The 19,647-nt window shown below is 45.8% G+C and overlaps 1 protein-coding gene across 4 annotated transcripts in view; it reads right to left on the reverse strand.

The window, feature by feature from the left end:
- LOC140731854 (cytochrome P450 2D17-like) overlaps positions 1-14,929 on the reverse strand; it is a 94,623-nt gene extending 79,694 nt beyond the window's left edge. For 2 of the 4 annotated variants that reach the window (XM_073053773.1, XM_073053772.1), the window contains exon 1: positions 14,368-14,929. In XM_073053773.1, coding sequence (XP_072909874.1) covers positions 14,368-14,577 — 210 coding nt within the window. In that variant the 5' untranslated portion in view covers positions 14,578-14,929. The remainder of the gene's footprint in view (positions 1-14,367) is intronic. The other 2 variants (XM_073053771.1, XM_073053774.1) reach the window with 1 other exon arrangement.
- Between the last annotated feature and the right edge of the window lie 4,718 nt (positions 14,930-19,647).

Below are 19,647 nucleotides of genomic sequence, written 5' to 3' on the forward strand. Positions count from 1 at the left end.
TTAAACTGAATAGAGATGGTAGTTTTATCGCAGTTAAAGAAACGTGCACACGCTGATTTTGCAAAATCAAATATGTGGCTTTAAACGTGCATGTGCTGAGCCAGGAAACCAAATATGTGAGTTAACAGAACAAGCAAAAAAGTTAAGTTTAAAGAGCAAATCTTTGTATTAACTGAATGTGTGAAAAAAACAACGTAACAAGTACAATAAAATTGAAGTGCAGAATCAGAATCAGATTTATTATCACCGGCATGTGAAATTTGTTAACTTAGCAGCAGCAGTTCAATGCAATACATAATATAGAAGAGAAAATAAATAAATAAATAGATAAGTTGATGAATTACAGTTTACATATACTGTATTGAATAGATTGAAAATAGTGCAATAAACACAAATAATATATATTTAAAAAGTGAGGTCATGTTCAAGGATTCAATGTCCATTTAGGAAACAGATGGCAGAGGGGAAGAAGTTGTTCCTGAATCGCTGAGTGTGCGCCTTCAGGCTTCTGTACCTCCTGCCTGATGGTAACAGTGAGGAAAGGACAACTCTCTGCAGCTTCTTTTCGGCCACCAGAAGTTGCACGAAGCTTCATAAAAAAATAACTGAAGCAGTATCAGAAAACCCAGCAAGGTTTTCAAACAGACAATGGTGCTCCTCTTTGGAAAACTACCCTTATGTTGGTCAATTCTATGAGGCAGTATCACCATCTGTATGAATTACACGCATGTGATGGCATTCAAATTCTGGAACTATGTTGTCTTCTCAGCAGATCAGATAGCTGACTCGCAGAGCTGTCAGCAATATAGGAGATGATAAACAAAATGTACAAAGTTCTTGGGATGCCGTTGAGAGGTGGTTGGGAAAAACAGACCAATCGAAGGGAAGAGGCTGATGCAAGCAAATGATACCTGAGGATCGCCACAGGAATATATAACCATTAAACAATTACAGCACAGAAACAGGCCATCTTGGCCCTTATAGTCCATGCCGAATGCTTACTCTCAGCTAGTCCTACCTACCTGCACTCAGCCCATAGCCCTCCATTCCTTTCCTGTCCATATACCTTTCCAATATTTTTTTTTAATGACAAAATCAAACCTGCCTCTACCACTTCTACTGAAAACATAGAAACATAGAAGATAGGTGCAGGAGTAGGCCATTCGGCCCTTCGAGCCTGCTCCGCCATTCAGTATGATCATGGCTGATCATCCAACTCAGAACCCTGGACCTGCTTTCTCTCCATACCCCTGATCCCATTAGCCACAAAGGGCCATATCTAACTCCCTCTTAAGTATAGCCAATGAACTGGCCTCAACTGTTTCCTGTGGCAGAGAATTCCACAGATTCACCACTCTCTGTGTGAAGAAGTTTTTCCTCATCTCGGTCCTAAAAGGCTTCACTTTTATCCTTAAACTGTGACTTCTTGTTCTGGACTCCCCCAACATTGGAAGGCTCGTGTCACATAGCTACCACTCTCTGAGTAAAGAAGTTCCCCCTTGTGTTACCCCTAAACTTTTGCCCCTTAACTCTCAACTCATGTCCTCTTTTTTGAATCTCCCCTACTCTCAATGGAAAAAGCCTATCCACATCAACTCTATCTATCCCCCTCATAATTTTAAATAACTCTATCAAGTCCCCCCTCAACCTTATATGCTCCAAAGAGCTTCAATCTTTCTCTGTAACTTAGGTGCTGAAACCCAGGTAACATTCTAGTAAATCTCCTCTGTACTCTCTCTATTTTGTTGACATCTTTCCTATAATTCAGTGACCAGAACTGTACACACTACTCCAAATTTGGCCTCACCAATGCCTTGTACAATTTTAATATTACATCCCAACTCCAATACTCAATGCTCTGATTTATAAAGGCCAGCATACCAAAAGCTTTCTTCACCACCCTATCCACATGAGATTCCACCTTCAGGGAACTATGCACCATTATTCCTAGATCACTCTGTTCTACCGCACTCCTCAATGCCCTACCATTCACCATGTATGTCCTATTTTGATTATTCCTACCAAAATGTAGCACCTCACACTTATCAGCATTAAACTCCATTTGCCATCTTTCAGCCCACTCTTCTAATTGGCCTAAATCTCTCTGCAAGAATGTGCAGATAAGTTTACTCAGGAGTTCTGGGAGTAAATGAAAATTGCAGAGGAATCTATAGTACATATTGTTACTTGAAGTAAACTTTTATGGATGCCTGAAACCAGATATTGCCAAAATGACAAAGCTGACAAAATAAGAGGATTGAAGCCAGCATTGCATATAGTGAGCATGTGCAAGCCGTCAAGCAAGTAGATCATTGTATAGAAGTCTGTGTGAGACTATTACATCATCAGCCACAGCTACTGCAGATGTAGCTGTGTAGCCATTAAGAAACAGTATTGGAATCCACTGTGTTCTCCAATGCAATCTTGGTCTGAGCCACACTGCCAAGACCCACCCTAAAGCAAAATGTCAAAATCAGGGTAAAGAGGACACTGGGCTAAAAATTTTTTGCATTGAAAACAAGATGGACAACAGAGACCAGTTTCACTATGGGTTCAACTATCTACATGAGAAGCATCAGGAGATCCTGACCTCACCTATTGTTAACATGGATTGCATACCTCCACTGAAGCATCAAGGATACTCCAACATACTGGTAGTAGGGGACAAGTTTTCAAGATAGATGGAATTTACTCCAGAAAGGAAAGTCACGGCCACACATACAGCAAAAACTCTGACCAAAGACTGTATTCCTAGATGGGGATTGCCACGTCACATCGACTTTAACCAAGGAACGCATTTCACTGGGAGTGCTTGTCAGGAATTATGCTGTCCGATAAACATTCAACGTAGCAACAGGGTGATCCATGTCACCTCCAGAGAGCTTGACCTCATATACATCTTACGAGAGATAGTTTATTGAGTATTGTGTGAAATTATCACAAAGTGTACATTGTGCTTCTCAACAGGATTCTGCTGCTTGGAGTGATCCTACAGAAGGAGGACACAGTTTGATTCCTGGCATACTAACTGGGTCCTGATCAGAAACTAACTCGTCTGTGAAAGTCAAAGGTAAAAGTAAGTGGATATGTGGTGCCACTGCAAGTGAGCTAAGGTGATAGATGATGAAAGTAACAAGCAGTGAGGTTAATGTGCGAGTAAATTCTGACTCAGTGCTTACGCTGCTTGGCTGCGGTGAGCAAATCAGTAACCTGGCACAACCACGGATTTGGCAGCGCAGTAGATATGGTGATTGCTCTTGTGAATTTGCACGTGTCAGCTAATTATTATTTAATCGTGATAGTATTTAACTTCTGATGCACCATCAATAACTCTCGGAGACGGGAGGCGAACGATAGGCTTTTATTAGCTGCAAGAGACCACCACACAACATCCTGGAGACTGAGGGAGGAGCAGTGCCTCCAACCGCCTTTATACAGGGGTCTGTGGGAGGAACCACAGGAGCAGTCAGCAGAGGGGCGTGTCCAGACGGGTATATGTAGTTCACCACATTCACCCCCCCCCCCTTTGTTTTAAAAGAGAGAGTCCCCATGGGGTGAAGTTTCTTACAAGTATATTTACAGGTTAAGTCTATCAGGCAGTCGAATCTGTTGCTGCGATCTACGTAGCACCGGTGGTGATTGTACCAGTGCCGGTGGTGATTGCACTGGTGACGGTGGTTGTGCTGGCTCCGGCCTGACTTGAGGTGTCAGCCCATTAGGCGTCAGTAATCCCTCATGTGTGTGTGAGGCGCCCGGTATGGGAGTGTCGTGAGGAGTCTGTGTAGGGCTTGGTGTGCGCGGTGTCTCGTGGGTATACACCTCGGTGGGTACGGGGTTCATCGTCACAGTGGAGTGTTCAGGGTAGGGGTCTGGTGCTCCTGCGGGTGCCAGGTCGTGGACAGAGACCGTGTCCTCCTGCCCATCAGGTAAGACCACGTAGGCATACTGGGGGTTCGCATGAAGTAGGTGAACCCTCTCGACAATCGGGGAGTATTTATTGCTCCTTGCATGTTTCTGGAGCAGCACTGGCCCTGGGGACGTCAGCCAAGCTGGTAGGGTGGTCCCAGTGGCAGACTTCCTGGGAAAAGAGTCGCTCATGAGGGGTGGCATTGGTGGACGTGCATAGCAGGGAGTGGATGGAGTGGAGCGCCTCAGGGAGGACCTCCTGCTATCGAGAGACCAGCAATCCCTTTGACCCAAGGGCTAAGAGTGCGGCCTTCCACACTGTCGCATTCTCCCTCTCCACCTGTCCACTTCCCCGGGGATTATAGCTCATGGTCCTACTAGTAGCAATACCCCTAGCCAGCAGGTACTGGCGCAGCTCGTCACTCATAAATGAGGACCCTCTATCACTGTGGATATAGCAGGGATATCCGAACAGAGTGAAGAGCTGGCACAGGACTTTTATGACGGACGTGGCAGTGGTATCGGGGCAGGGGATGGCAAAGGGGAACCGCGAGTACTCGTCAATTATGTTGAGAAAGTAGACATTGCGGTCGGTGGAGGGAAGGGGGCCCTTAAAGTCGACACTCAGTCGCTCAAAGGGGCGGGTGGCCTTGATAAGTTGTGCCTTTTCAGGACGGTAGAAGTGCGGTTTGCACTCAGCACAGACTTGGCAGTCCCTGGTCATCGTCCTGATGTCCTCAAGGGAGTAAGGCAGGTTCCGGGCTTTCATGAAATGGTAAAATCGGGTGACCCCCGGGTGGCAAAGATCTACATGGAGGGTGTTTATCCGGTTGAGCTATGCGCTGGCGCACACTCCCCGGGATAGGGCATCAGGGGGCTCATTGAGCCTTCCAGACCGGTACAGGATATCATAGTTGTAGGTGGAGAGTTCCATTCTCCACCGCAAAATTTTATCATTTTTGATTTTGCCCCGCTGTTGGTTGCTGAACATGAACACAACTGAGCGCTGGTCAGTCAGCAAGGTGAACCTTCTGCCGGCGAGATAGTGCCTCCAGTGCCTAATAGCTTCCACTATGGCCTGGGCTTCTTTCTCCACCGCGGAGTGCCGAATTTCAGGGCTTTGAAGGGTACGAGAGAAGAATGCTACCGGCCTTCCTGCCTGATTGAGGGTAGCAGCCAGTGCAAAGTCGGAGGCGTCACTCTCTACTTGGAAGGGAATGGTCTCGTCCACCACATGCATCGTTGCTTTGGCAATGTCCCCTTTAATGCGGCTGAAGGCCGCGTGGGCCTCGGCAGAGAGGGGAAAATGTGGTAGACTTGACCAGGGGGCAGGCCTTGTCTGCGTAATGGGGGACCCATTGGGCGTAATAGGAAAAGAAGCCCAGTCACCGTTTGAGGGCTCTGAGGGTGGTGGGAAGAGGGAGTTCCAACAGGGGGCGCATACGGTCGGGGTCAGGGCCAATGACCCCGTTCTCCACGACATACCCAAGAATAGCAAGTTGGGTAGTTCCAAACACACACTTGTCCCTGTGATAGGTAAGGTTAAGAGCTTTGGCCGCTTGGAAAAATCGTAGGAAGTTAGTGTCGTGATCCTGCCAGTCGTGACTGCAGATGGTGTTGTTATCCAGATATGGGAACGTGGCCTTCAGTTGGCACTGGTCCACCATCCGGTCCATTTTCCTCTGGAAGACAGAGACACCATTCGTGACACCTAAGGGAACACGCAGGAAGTGATAGAGCCTGCCGCCCCTCATGAACGACTCTTTTCTTTTCCCAGGAAGTCTGCCACTGGGACCACCCTACCGGTTTGGCTGACGTCCCCAGGGCCAGTGCTGCTCTGGAAACATGCGAGGAGCAATAAATACTCCCCGATGGTCAAGAGGGTTCACCTACTTCATGCGAACCCCCAGTATGCCTAGGTGGTCTTACCTGATGGGCAGGAGGACACGGTCTCCGTCCGCGACCTGGCGCCCACAGGAGCACCAGACCCCTACCCCGAACACTCCCTGGTGACTATGAACCCTGTACCCACCGAGGTGTATACCCACAAGACACCGCGCACACCAAGCCCTACACAGACTCCTCACGACACTCCCATGTTTTAAAATTGCAGCTAATAAAATTGATGCACCATCAATAACTCTCGGAGATGGGAGGCAAATGATAGGCTTTTATTAGCTGCAAGAGACCACAATTAGTAGCAAGAGACCACCACACAACATCCTGGAGACTGAGGGAGGAGCAGTGCCTCCAATCGCCTTTATACAGGGATCTGTGGGAGGAGCCACAGGAGCAGTCAGCAGAGGGGCGTGTCCAGACAGGTATATGTAGTTCACCACAACTCCATACTTGTTGTCGTAGTGCTTGTCAAGACCTGGACAGAGCACAGCAACTCTTCGCTGTCAGTTTGCAATGACTTTGCTTGAGGAATTGCAGTATTCATTTAGTAATTATATGTCCTTTTCAGCTGCAGTCTAGGCTTCATTTCCCATTTGAAAGTTTTAGTTAATAACCCTATTTGGCCTAGCATTTATTGTTTATTTTCCCTTTAACACTTTGCATTAAAGTTTGTGGACTGGGCTTGTTGGCACGAGGTTATCTGCCTCATTGCCTCCGTAACTTCACTGAGAACAGATTCCATTGCTTGTAGCTTGTCTCCTACCTGACCAATGGATCTCACGGCCAAGGCCAGCTGCTCTCTCTCTGCTCAAAGATGGACGATCTTTGTGTGGTCGAGACTTGCTGTTACCCAGTTCAGATATGGCCCAAGTGCAGAGTGAGTCACACTGAAGCAGGTCAATAGTTCACAATCTTTAAAGACTAATATCAGGAAGTTTCCTTACACAGTGAATTGTGGACACATGGAACAAACTACCTAGTTGTGTAGTTGAAAGTAGAACCTTAGTGACTTTCAAATCTAAACTTGATAGTTATTTCAACATCCTCTGTAGGAAGCTTCACTGGGCCAAATGGTCTGTTCTTGTTGAAAACTTTCTCATCTTCTAATATTCTAAAGGTGTCCTGAGGAGAGCATTCGGATCAGTTCATCATCGCTTGATATGGAGGCCCCAGTGCACAGGATTGAAAGAAACTGCAGAAGATTGTAGACTCATTCAACTCCATCATGTGGACAGACCTCACTACCACTGAGGGCATCTTCAAAAGGTGATGCCTCAAGGAGGCAGCATTCATAATTAGGAACCCTTGCCATCTGAAACACCCTCTTCTCATTTCTACCATCAGGGAGAAAGCACTAAGATGCACACTCAATGTTTAAGAAACAGCTTCTTTGCCTCTGCCATCAGATTTCTGAATGGTCGATGAATCCACAAACACTAACTCACTATTTCTCTTTTGCACGGTTAATTTATTTTATTTTTTATTGGGAGGGTGGCATAGTTCTCACGTGTTCTGCCTCTTTGTGAAGTCTAAGACCAGACTAAAAGGCGGTAGAGAATGTGGCAGCAACATGAATCTGTCAAAGAGCCTGAGGTGGGGGAGATCCGAGATGTCTATGTTCTCCAGGGCGAACGGGCAGTAAACAGACTGCATGCTGTCCATGAAGGGCAGGTGAGGAAGGGCTGCTGGAGACGCCTACACATGCACGTACATGAAACTGTGTACTCAGCCACAAGATGGTGTATGCTGCCCCACCTATTTCAACCTCTCCTGGCGAACCTTTGTAAAGAAAATAGTTAAATCCAATCATTCCTCTGCATTTTAAATCATTTTCAAAATACTCCCAAACCCAGTTAATTAAGCCTTCCAAACCTTTGGAAGCTGGTGGACAGATCACGGGTGGGGAAAGTAAGAGACAGCAGTGTAAATGTTTTTACTTGCTTCACTTGAGACTCAGCAGATCAGATTCAGATAAGATGTCCGTCATTCTACACCAGGCTGCAACAAAATTCTTTGCTTGGGTGGGATTTGCAGAGTAAATTGAATATAAAAGAATAATAAATAAATGGGTACTTAATTGTAAGGTGAAGAGTGGAAATTATAGAGGGGTTCTCAAAGGTAAGTAGATGTCATAGGCACATAGATGATGGAAAATGGAGGGTAATGTAGGAGGGAAGGGTTTGATCGATCTTCGGGTAGTTTAAAAGGTTGGCACACCATTGTGGCCCAAAGGGCCTGAACTGTGTTGTAATGTTCTATGTTTCATAACACTGAATGTAAAACAACAGAATGGCGGGAAGATTGTGATGCAATCTGTAACAACGCAAAGAGAAAGTGTTCAAAGGTTCATTTTATGATCAAAGTACAGTATACAACTCTGAAATTCTACATATTTCCAGGCAGCCAGGAAACTAAGAAAGAAAAGAAAAGCCGCATGATCACTGGTCCCCAAATCCCACCTCCCCGTAAAAAAAACATGAACAAAAATGGAACAGGCACATCAACCCCAAATCACCCTCGCTGCACAAAAAGATGAACTAAACAGGTTAGTGATAATCCAGAGAGATAGAGCTTCGAGTTTCAGAGGAATGAAGAGAGGCTCTCTGCTTCCCACTCGATGGAACAGCAGGACAGGCGGGACAAGATACTGTCGGATAAGGAGCAGGAGGGAGAGGAATGACAGTGATGAAGTGATATTGAAACCGGCACCGTACAGTCTGCAGGGAATGAGGTGGAGTTGAGCCCCATTCTCTCACAGGGGGTTGTGCAGAAGTGGGAGACTAAGACCTCCACTCCAGATCTGATTGCACTTGTCTGCAAGGGCTTGGTGACAATCCACCACACGGCATCTCAAAGCCAAAGTCAAGTTTATTGTCAAATGCACAAGTACACATCTGCAAAGAAAAACTTAGTTGCAGCTGCATCATATAAGCCACATTTATCAGAAAAACATAAATTAAACATAACTCTGCTCAATTTTTTACAAGAAAGGACACAAGTAGACCAGGAAAACAATCTCTATTTTAGTGCTTAGTGATGAAGTTATCATAATATGGCTGAGCTTTAGTGAATGGTTTAATGCTGATTGGTTCAACAACCAAATGGTTGAAGGGAAGTACCATAGCTGTTCTTGAAACTGGCCGGTGGTAGTTGAGAGAAGATGGTATGGCCCAGATGGTGGGGATCTTTGATGATGGAGTTAACTGCTTCAGACAGCCCCTCCTGTACCAATTGGGGGGGGGGGAGGGATGTGCCCATGACGTATTGGGTTGTAGTTTCTTACATTCCTACACATTCGAATTGTCATATTGGTTTGGTGATGGTGATATGGAGAGACAGGTAGAGGCTGCACTCAGTCTTAAAGTACAGGTCTGGTCTCTGCCACACCAAAACAACCTGAAGCTCTCTAGTAGTGTGCCATCATGGAATGGATCACTGTCCTGATTGAGCAGAGAGATACCATTTGTGTCCAGATCTTTGCTTTCCATGGACATACTGCTCTCCAGGAGATAACGACAGAAAGTTGTGGCACTCCACCAGAGAGATTCAAGGCATGAGGTAATCACTCCTACTCAAGCAGAGATATGGCTCGTGTGAGACAGAGTTTTTGCAGATGCTGGAGTTCTTGAGCAACACACACAAAATACTGGAGGAACTCAGCAGGACATGCAGCGTCTATGGAGGGAAATGAACAGTCGATGTTTTGGGCCAAGACCCTTCATCAGGACTGATGTGGTTCATATGCCTTCACCTTCCTTCCGGCAGAACAGGAATGAGGGTTTCTGCACCTCCTGAGTTGTGTACGGAGAGACAGAGGGCTGAGTCTGGGACAGGGACCAGGTTCCTGAGATTCTGGATCTAGCAGTGTCTCGCCCAGGTCTGAAGATTGAAATAATGATGGGGCAGTACCAGTGCCCGAAGATTGTGGCACCATTGTCCAGCCAGCCCTCGAGAGATCACCTAGAGTAGAGGTTCAGTATATTGATGCTCCCCATTTCAATACCACACGTCCTCTCAGGCAGTGTGCCTCCCTGTACCCACAGATGGCCATCTCAAAGTAATGGGTCTGGTCACTATGGACACCAATGTGTGGATTCAAAGTGAAAGGGACACTGCAGACACATAACAAACAGGGTGACGTGGTGCGAGGATATCACTACACCATGATACGTACGCGCCTCGCTAAAAGCTGAAGGTACACCCGTATTTCCAATCTCACGGCATCTTCCTCTGAATTAATTTAATGTTTTGAAGTTACAAAACATAACATTGGCAACAAGGTATCTTTAAAACAAATCTGAGTTGGCTGCCAACTGGTAAAGTGCTGCGAGGCGTTGGAACTGAAACGAACGCTGTGAGGAAGGTCGAGTCTAAAAGAAACAGCCCAACAAGTGCAGACTTAGCAAGTTTTTAAAAAGACTATAAATAAGAGAATTCAAGTTCATAAAGAGTGATAATAATCATTAAAAAAAAACAAATGGCTGGCTACATCAGAAAGATTAACGAGGTCAATGACACAACGGGTAATTGGCAGACGCATACTGATCTGTTGGAATATTTCTTTGAAGCAAATGACATAACCAATGAGAAGTGAGTGCCAATTTTGCTGAGTTTATTGGGTTTAAAGGTATACAGCTTTCTTCAAAGTTTGACTGTTCCAAACAAACAATCAGAAATTAGCTTTGCTGCTATTGCAGAAGTGATGTAGGAGCACCTGGAGCAAAAGCCACTCTTGATTCCAGAACACTAAGTTTCATACGCAGAATAAAAAAGAACAGGAGTTCATGTCAGCATATGTGGCTGAATTGAAGAGATTTTCTGAGCATTGCCAGTTCAGTAATGGTCTTCATGATACAACTAAGTGTTTCTTTAGTTTGTGGAATCTTGAAAGAAAGCATTCAAAAATGGCTCTAAACTGAAGCACAGCTTACATCAAAAATTGCAGTCAAAATCACGGTTTCAATGGAAATTGCAGACAGAGACGCAATTGAGATGCAGTCAGGAATGAAAATGAGTGGGAACAAAATTACAGCAGCTAAATAGAAACCAGCCTGGCCAAACAAATTGTGTTACTGTTGTGCAGGAGCTCATGTACACCAAACAAATGCACACTTAAACGTGAAACTTGCAGAAAATGCAATAAAGTAAGATACATACAAAGATCATGTCATGTAGACAAAAATAAATGGACTGCACAGGGAAGAGAAAACACTAAAAGGTCAAGTTGTAGTTTCAAAAAGAAACTAATGCACTAATGTGCATGCTGTTGATTAAAAATCTGATAATGATGAAAGTGACACAGAATTGTGATTAATAATAGACAAGCAATATGGCTTGCACCAGAATTCAAGGGCAAATAAATTAAAATGGAATTGGACACTAGCTCAGCTGTTCCAGTCATTCCACAACATGAGTTTGAACAGCATTTGAAAGATACTGAACTAAAGCCTGCAGATATCTAAGAACTTATACGGAAGAAAAGATAACTCCTGTGGGATTGACATCCATGATAATGAAATAAAACAACCAACAAGCCATATTGGGCTTGTATATGATAAAAACAGGAGAACCAACATTGTGGGGGCATGATTGCTGAGACAACTACAAATTGATTTGAGATCCATGCAGCTACTGTGTGGCTGTCAGGAACGCGGCCGGATGGACCCAAACGCAGGACGCAAACATTGAAGTACTAGGGGGAGGACAGGATGGGGATGCCATGGCATTTAAGGGTAGAGCTGGGGTTCAGGTAGATAGAGTGTCAGGCAGGCAGGGCGGAGCGGGCTCCCGGGGTTCGGACAGGCAGAGCGGAGCGGGCTCCCGGAGTCCGGGCAGGCAGAGCGGAGCGGGCTCCCGGAGTCCGGGCAGGCAGAGCAGAGCGGGCTCCCGGGGTTCAGGCAGAAAAGGAGGATGGGGCAGAGGAGAGCCCTCCCTGGGTGGGCCGCATATGTCCCGGGTAGGGTCGCCTCCCAGGCGGAAACACCGGAGGCCTGGGCACGACGCGACCACCTAGGCAGGTGCGGGGCACAATCCCAGGGTTCAGGCAGAAAAGGAGGATGGGGCAGAGGAGAGCCCTCCCTGGGTGGGCCACATATGTCCCGGGTAGGGTCGCCTCCCAGGCGGAAACACCGGAGGCCTGGGCACGACGCGGACCCCTAGGTGGGTGCGGGGCACAATCCCAGGGTTCGGGCGGAAGAGGAGGACAGGGCAGAACCCCCACCGGGCAGCGGCAGACCTGCCAGGCCTGCCCGACGGAGGCAAGGGATAGGAACGGGCATAGGTCCAGGGTGACCAACACAACAGTCCTGATAACAGGAAAATCGGGAAAGACCGCGCGAACAACACAAATGAGCAGAGAAGCGGGACCAGCGCATGGGAAGAACGGTGGGGGAGAGGACCAACCTGGCAGTACTGGTACGGGGCAGAGAAGCATGATGAGGAGTAGATCTGAGCCCGGGCAGGATAACAGAATGCAGAGAAGAGTTCGGAGCCAGCGGAGAACGGGAAACAGAACAAATCGACCACTCGCCTGGTCCCAGTCCCAAGGCCCCTTATAAGCACCTGCAGCTCAATGAGTTACAGGTATGCCTCCTTGAGCTAGGAGGGTCCTAACTAGATCATGGGTGACGGGAGGGACAACTGCAGGACCCAGAGTCCGGAGCCCTCGTACCGGATCAAGACCTGGAATGCGGATTCCGGACCGGACTGGACTCTGACAGTGGCACACTTAATGAGATTATTGGGAACAACAGGTTTTAAGACTCTTTTTTCAACATCTGAGGAAACTTTGGACTGTAACTGCATCAGGATCCAACAGCCATCACATAACACTTCTTAACCAATGACCTTCTCACTGGTGCTGAGTTTGGGTTTCACTGGGACTACTCATTTCCAGACTTCAAAGCAGTCTTAGTTGAAACATTGAATTCAAGAGGTGAGCTTAATGACATCACAGCAGCGTTTGACCAATTTTGACATCAAGGAGTCTGATTGTAAATGACACTTGCTCCATTAAATCTCGTGATGACCACCTACCCATGACATTCAATAGTATCACCAGTTTCCCACTTCAATAGCCTAGAGTTTACCGGCTAACTATGTGCACAGGTCAGAGGTCAAGTCTCCTGGAGTGAGTCACTCACTTCTTGGATTCCTAAAGGTTTTCCAATGCCCACAAGACACAATTATGATGGAATACTCCCCATATACCTGTGTGAGTGAGTCTTAGAGTCAGGAGTCTTAGACCGTAAGACCATAAAATATAGGAGCAAAAGTAGGCCATTTGGCCCATCGAGTCTGCTCCGCATGGGCTGATCTAATTCTTCCAGTCATCCCCTCTCCCCTGCCTTCACCCCATACCCTTTGATGCCTTGGCTAATCAAGAACCTATCTATCTCTGCCTTAAATACACCCAATGACTTGGCCTCCACAGATGCTCGTGGCAACAAATTCCACAGATTCACCACCCTATGACTAAAGTGATTTCCCTGCATCTCTGTTCTAAATGGACATCCTTCAATGCTGAAATTGTGCCCTCTTGTCCTAGGCTTCCCTACCATGGGAAATAACTTTGCCATATCTAATCTGTCCAGGCCTTTTAACATTCAGATAGTATTCAGGAAAAAGCAGCTCCTTTGACTGGAGCCGCAACCACTGGCCAACACATTCATTCCCTCCATCGTGGTGGTACAGTGGCTGTACTCCAGACTGTCCACAAGATGCACAGCAGTTACTCACCCCAACTATTCCATCAACATCTCCCAAATCTGCCAATAAGAATGATGGATGTGACTCCATGACCTAAGGTAATGTCACTTCTTCCTTTGACATTAATACCTTGGGGATTATCATCCATTTACAAAGTAGACTAATTCATGGAGTTGTAAGAGAACTTTTAACTAATTTATGTACAATATTGGGAGGACCTGCACTGTGATCCTCTCCCACTGTACTGCCACATTCCCTCTGTGCTCTGGTAAGGTGGCTGGACTACTTCAGTAAGTGAGCAGTTTTTCCTATTTCTAGGATTCTCACTCAATATGACAGCTACAAACACATGCTTCATTTACTCAGAGAAAGAGAAGGATAAAGACAGAAAGGAGCTGGTATAAAAGGGGGAGCACAGGAAGGTCTGCAGATGCTGCTAACATGTTTTTGTGTGTTGCTGTCTATAAAAGGGGAAGCTATAAAAATGCAGGAGATACATCTCCTAATCTAATAGTGTGGATGTTAAAGCCATTCCAGAACAGTAGAGAAATTAAAACTATTCTGTCCAGCGTTCTGTTTTTTTTTCGGGGATCCAACATCAATAGTTCTTTACATCTTCGCTTTACTCCATCCCATCCCAGAGGAAGAAATAGAGAACTAAAAACAGGTATGAAGGGAAAAGGGGAGCAAAGGAAATCTGGATGATAAAAGGGAACAAGGTGCAATGGAGACACAACTAACAGGGCGGCAGCGTGGAAGTGAATTCAAGAACAGACGAGAAACTGAACGGTTAAAGGTGTCCCGGGGTGAGGGAGCCACCTCCTTCACACAGTCTCACTCTCTCTCAGCCTTTACCTTTGCGAATGACAGGTGAGGGTTGCTCAGATCCACCTGCAGGATGTTCCCGACGAAAGGTAAGCCCCGGGGCCCGGGAGGGTAGTTCCCACACGTCTTGCGCCTCTTCATGAAGTCAAAGACCAGGCAAAAGACGGTGCAGAACACGGCCAGCGCCGTGAACCTGTCGAAGAGTTTGAACAAGAGCAGGGGGAGAGCCGAGAACTCCATGTTCTCCAGAGCGAATGGGCCGTAAGCAAACTGCGCGCAGTCAGTAAAAGGCAATGAGACGCCGGCATTGACCTCTGCTCACATCCAAATCCCAGTATGTTGGCACGAAGATTGTTTGTGTGGCCAGCCCCGCTCAACCAATCCTGTCAGAACAGAAAGAAATAGTTCTTCTTCAGTCATTCCTTTGCGTTTTAAATCTTCTCCAAGGTATTGAAGATTTTTGAAACAGGGAGACATGTCGCGAGATGAGGAAACAACAATCGAAAAGTTTTGAACTCCTTCCATTCAGGCACAGCCATTCAGATTAGTTTACTGACTTTGTACAGCAGGCTGCAGTGAAATCCTTTGCTCGTCTGAGACACGAGTACATGTTAATAATAAATAATGAATAAACGGTAAATACGACGTCGAACGCAAAACAGCAGAATGGCGCCGAGATTGTTGTGCAGACTGGAATGGCGCACAAAGAGATGTTAAAGTACTGAGAGAGGCAAAGAGTTTCAGAACATGGCGACACCGCGCTGTGAGTTAGATACAACTTCGGTAAAACTCCATGAGCTATTTACTTTGAGCTTTTGACTGTCACCGAGTAACACGGCACTAGAACCGTAGAACATTACAGCACAGAAACAGGCCTTCTGGCCCTTCTTGGCTGTGCCGAACCATTTTTCTGCCTAGTCCCACTGACCTGCACCCGGCCCATATCCCTCCAAACCCCTCTCATCTATATATCTGTCCAAGTTTTTCTTAAATGTCAAAAGTGAGCCCGCATTCACCACTTCACCTGGCAGCTCATTCCACACTCTGTGTGAAGAAGCCTTCCCCCCCCCATGTTCCCTTTAAACTTTTCCCCCTTCACCCTTAACCCATGACCTCTGGGTTTTTTCTCCCCTAGCCTCAGTGGAAAAAGCCTGCTTGCATTCACTCTATATATACCCATCATAATTTTATACACCTCTATCAAATCACCCCTCATTCTCCTACGCTCCAGGGAATAAAGTCCTAACCTATTTCAACCTTTCTCAGTAACTCTGTTTCTCAAGTCCCGGCAACATCCTTGTAAACCGTCTCTGAACTCTTTCAACCTTATTAATATCCTTCCTGTAATTAGGTGACCAAAACTGCACACAATACTCCAAATTTGGTCTCACCAATGTCTTATACAACCTCACCATTACATTCCAACTCTTATACTCAATACTTTGATTTATAAAGGCCAATGTACCAAAAGCTCTCTTTACGACCCTATCTACTTGTGACCCACTTTTAGGGAATTATGTATCTGTACTCCCAGATCCCTCTGTTCTACTGAACTCCTCAGTGTCCAACCATTTACCTTGTATGTTCTACCTTGGTTTGACCTTCCAAAGTGCAATACCTCACACTTGTCCGCATTAAACTCCATCTGCCATTTTTCAGCCCATTCCTCCAACTGGTCCAAATCCCTCTGCAAGCTTTGAAAATCTTCCTCACTGTCCACTACACCTCCAATCTTTGTATCATCAGTAAATTTTCTGATCCAGTTACCACATTATCATCCAGATCAGTGATATAGATGACAAATAACAATGGACCCAGCACTGATCCCTGTGGCACACCATTAGTCATAGGCCTCCACTCAGAGTAGCAATCCTCCACTACCACTCTCTGGCTTCTTCCATTGAGCCAATGTCTAATCCAATTTACTACCTCACCATGTATACCTAGCGACTGAATCTTCCTAACTAACCTCCCATGCGGGACCTTGTCAAAAGCCTTACTGAAGTCCATGTAGATAACATCCACTGCCTTCCCTTCATCCACTTTCCTGGTAACTTCCTCTAAAAACTCTAATAGATTGGTTAAACATGACCTACCACGCACAAAGCCATGCTGACTTTTTCTAATAAGTCCCTGTCTAATCAAATACTTGTAGATCCTATCTCTTAGTATTCCTTCCAATAATTTACCTACTACCGATGTCAAACTTACTGGCCTATAATTTCCCGGCTTACTTTTTGAGCCTTTTTTAAACAACGGAACTACATGAGCTATCCCCCAATCCTCCGGCACCTCACCCATGGATATCGACATTTTAAATATTTCTGCCAGGGCCCCTGCAATTTCAACACTAGTCTCCTTCAAGGTCCGAGGGAATACCCTGTCAGGTCCTGGGGATTTATCAACTCTGATTTGCCTCAAGACAGCAAGCACCTCCTCCTCTTTAAACTGTATAAGTTCCATGACCTCCCTACTTGTTTGCCTTGTTTCCATAGACTCCATTACAGTTTCCTTAGTAAATACAGATGCAAAAAACACATTTAATATTTCTCCCATTTCTTTTGGTTCCATACATAGCTGACCACTCTGATCTTCAAGAGGACCAACTTTATCCCTTACTATCCTTTGCCCTTAACATATCTGTAGAAGCTCTTAGGTTTATCCTTCACCCTGACTGCCAAAGCAACCTCATGTCTTCTTTTAGCCCTCCTGATTTCTTTCTTAAGTATTTTCTTACTCTTTTTATACTCCTCAAACATCTTACTTCCTCCCTGTTCCCTATACATGTTATACATCTCTCTCTTCTTCTTTATCAGAGTTCCAATATCCTTCGAGAACCAAGGTTCCTTATTCTTATTCATTTTGCCTTTAACCCTGACAGGAACATACGAACTCTGCACTCTCAAAATTTCTCCTTTGAAGGCTTCCCACTTACCAATCACATCCTTGCCAGAGAACAACCTGTCCCAATCTACAATTTTTAGATCCTTTCTCATTTCTTCAAATTTGGCCTTTTTCCAGTTTAGAACTTCAACCCAAGGACCAGATCTATCTTTATCCATGATCAAGTTGAAACTAATGATGTTATGATCACTGGAATCAAAGTGTTCCCCTACACACACTTCTGTCATCTGCCCTAACTCATTTCCTAATAAGAGATCTAATATTGCATCCTCCCTAGTTGGTACATCTATATATTGATTTAGAAAACTTTCCTGAACACATTTCACAAACTCTAACCCATCTAGACCTTTAACAGTATGGGAATCCCAATCAATGTGTGGTAAATTAAAATCCCCTACATTCACAATTTTCTGCCTCCTGCAGTTGTCTGTTATCTCTCTGCAGATTTGCTCCTCTAATTCTCGCTGACTATAGAGTTTGTCTATAATACAACCCTATTAATGTGGTCATACTTTTCCTGTTTCTCAGCTCCACCTATATGGCCTCGGTAGACAAGCCCTCTAATCTGTCCAGCCGAAGCACTGCTGTAATATTTTCCCTGACTAGCCAAGCTACCACCCCCCCCCCCCCACCCTTCATCCCTCTGTCTCTATCACGTCTGAAACATCGGAACCCTGGAACATTGAGCTGCCAGTCTTGCCCCTCCTGTAGCCAAGTTTCAGTAATGGCTATGATGTCATAATTCCATGTGTCAATCCAGGTCACTTAGCTCGTCTGCCTTTCCCACAATACTCCTCGCATTGAAATATACACACCTCAGAAGATTATTACCACCACACACAACCTTACTATTTGTGACTTTGCATGAACTACTAACATCATTTACTTTTACCCCCATTCCACTATCTACTCTGGCACTTTGATTCCCATCCCCCTGCATATCTAGTTTAAACCCTCCCCAATAACACTAGCAAGCCTCCCTGCAAGTATATTGGTCCCCTTGTAGTTCAGGTGTAACCCGTCTCTCTTGTACAGGTCCCACCTGCCCCAGAAGAGGCCCCAATGATCTAGAAATCTGAAACCCTGCCCCCTACACCAGTTTCTCAGCCACATGTTTATCTGCCAGAGCATCCTACTCTTACCCTCACTGGCACGTGGCACAGGCAGCAATCCGGAGATTACTACCCTTGAGGTCCTGTTTTTCAACTTCCTACCAAGCTCTCTGTACTCACTCTTCAAGACCTCCTGATTCTTTCTACCTATGTCATTGGTACCGATGTGTACCATGACATCTGGCTGATCGCCCTTCCACAGAATGCTGTGCACGCAATCAGAGACATCCCTGACCCTGGCACCCGGGAGGCAACAAACCATCCGGAGTCTCTGTTACGACCACAGAATCTCCTGTCTGTACCCCTGACAATGGAGTCCCCTATCACTACCGCTCTCCTCTTCTTCCTCCTTCCCTTCTGCACTGTAGAACCAGACTCAGTGCCAGAGGTCCGGCTGCCGCAGCTTGTCCCGAGTAAGCCACCCCCCCCCCAACAGTATCCAAATCGGTACACCTGTTCTGGAGGGGAATGGCCACAGGGGATCCCTGCACTATCTGCCTTTTCCCCTTCCCTCGACTGATGGTAACCCAATTACCTGTGCCCTGTTCCTTAGGTGTAACTACTTCCCGGAAGCTACTATCTATAAACTCCTCTTTCTCCCGAATGATCCGGAGGTCATCCAGCTCCTGCTCCAGTTCTCTAACGCGGTCTGTTAGGAGCTACAGCTGGCTGCACTTCTTGCAGGTATCGTTGTCAGGGACACCAGAGGTCTCCCTGACTTCCCACATCCTGCAAGAGGAGCATTCCAATATCCTGCCTAAATCGGGCTCTTTGGCCCAAATAGTCCAGGCTGACCACAGCAACCTCCCTGCTCGTCCCAGTTGCCTGAGTTCAGCCCGTAACCGTCTGAGCTCTGCACTGTATCTTGGGGCATGCACCACAAATAAGAAAAGAATGAACATATGTATAATCAGCTGTTCACATTTATGAAACAATATATTCTCCCAAACCCTTCATTTAGCTGTACTTAATATCCTCAAATTATTCACTATTATTTCTAGTGTATTATTTTACAAATTGGTTTGAAACTCATTTGCTCTCACATTCTGTTTCTCAAATCTGTTTGATTACCTATTCTGAATACTATTTGTTAACATAAAACACAGGTGAGTATCTCCTAGCAACCATTTTGTATTTGTTACAATATTAGATATCAAGACCTCAATCACGTTCACTTCTGCATTGGCTTTTCCCTAAGAGTGGAATTAGGCTATTTGGCCCATCGAGTCTGCTCCGCCATTCAATCATAGCTGACCCTTCTTTATTTTCCCTGCTCAGCCCCACTCTCTGGCCT

This window comes from Hemitrygon akajei, chromosome 8 (assembly GCF_048418815.1).
Source record: "Hemitrygon akajei chromosome 8, sHemAka1.3, whole genome shotgun sequence".
NCBI lineage: Eukaryota > Metazoa > Chordata > Chondrichthyes > Myliobatiformes > Dasyatidae > Hemitrygon > Hemitrygon akajei.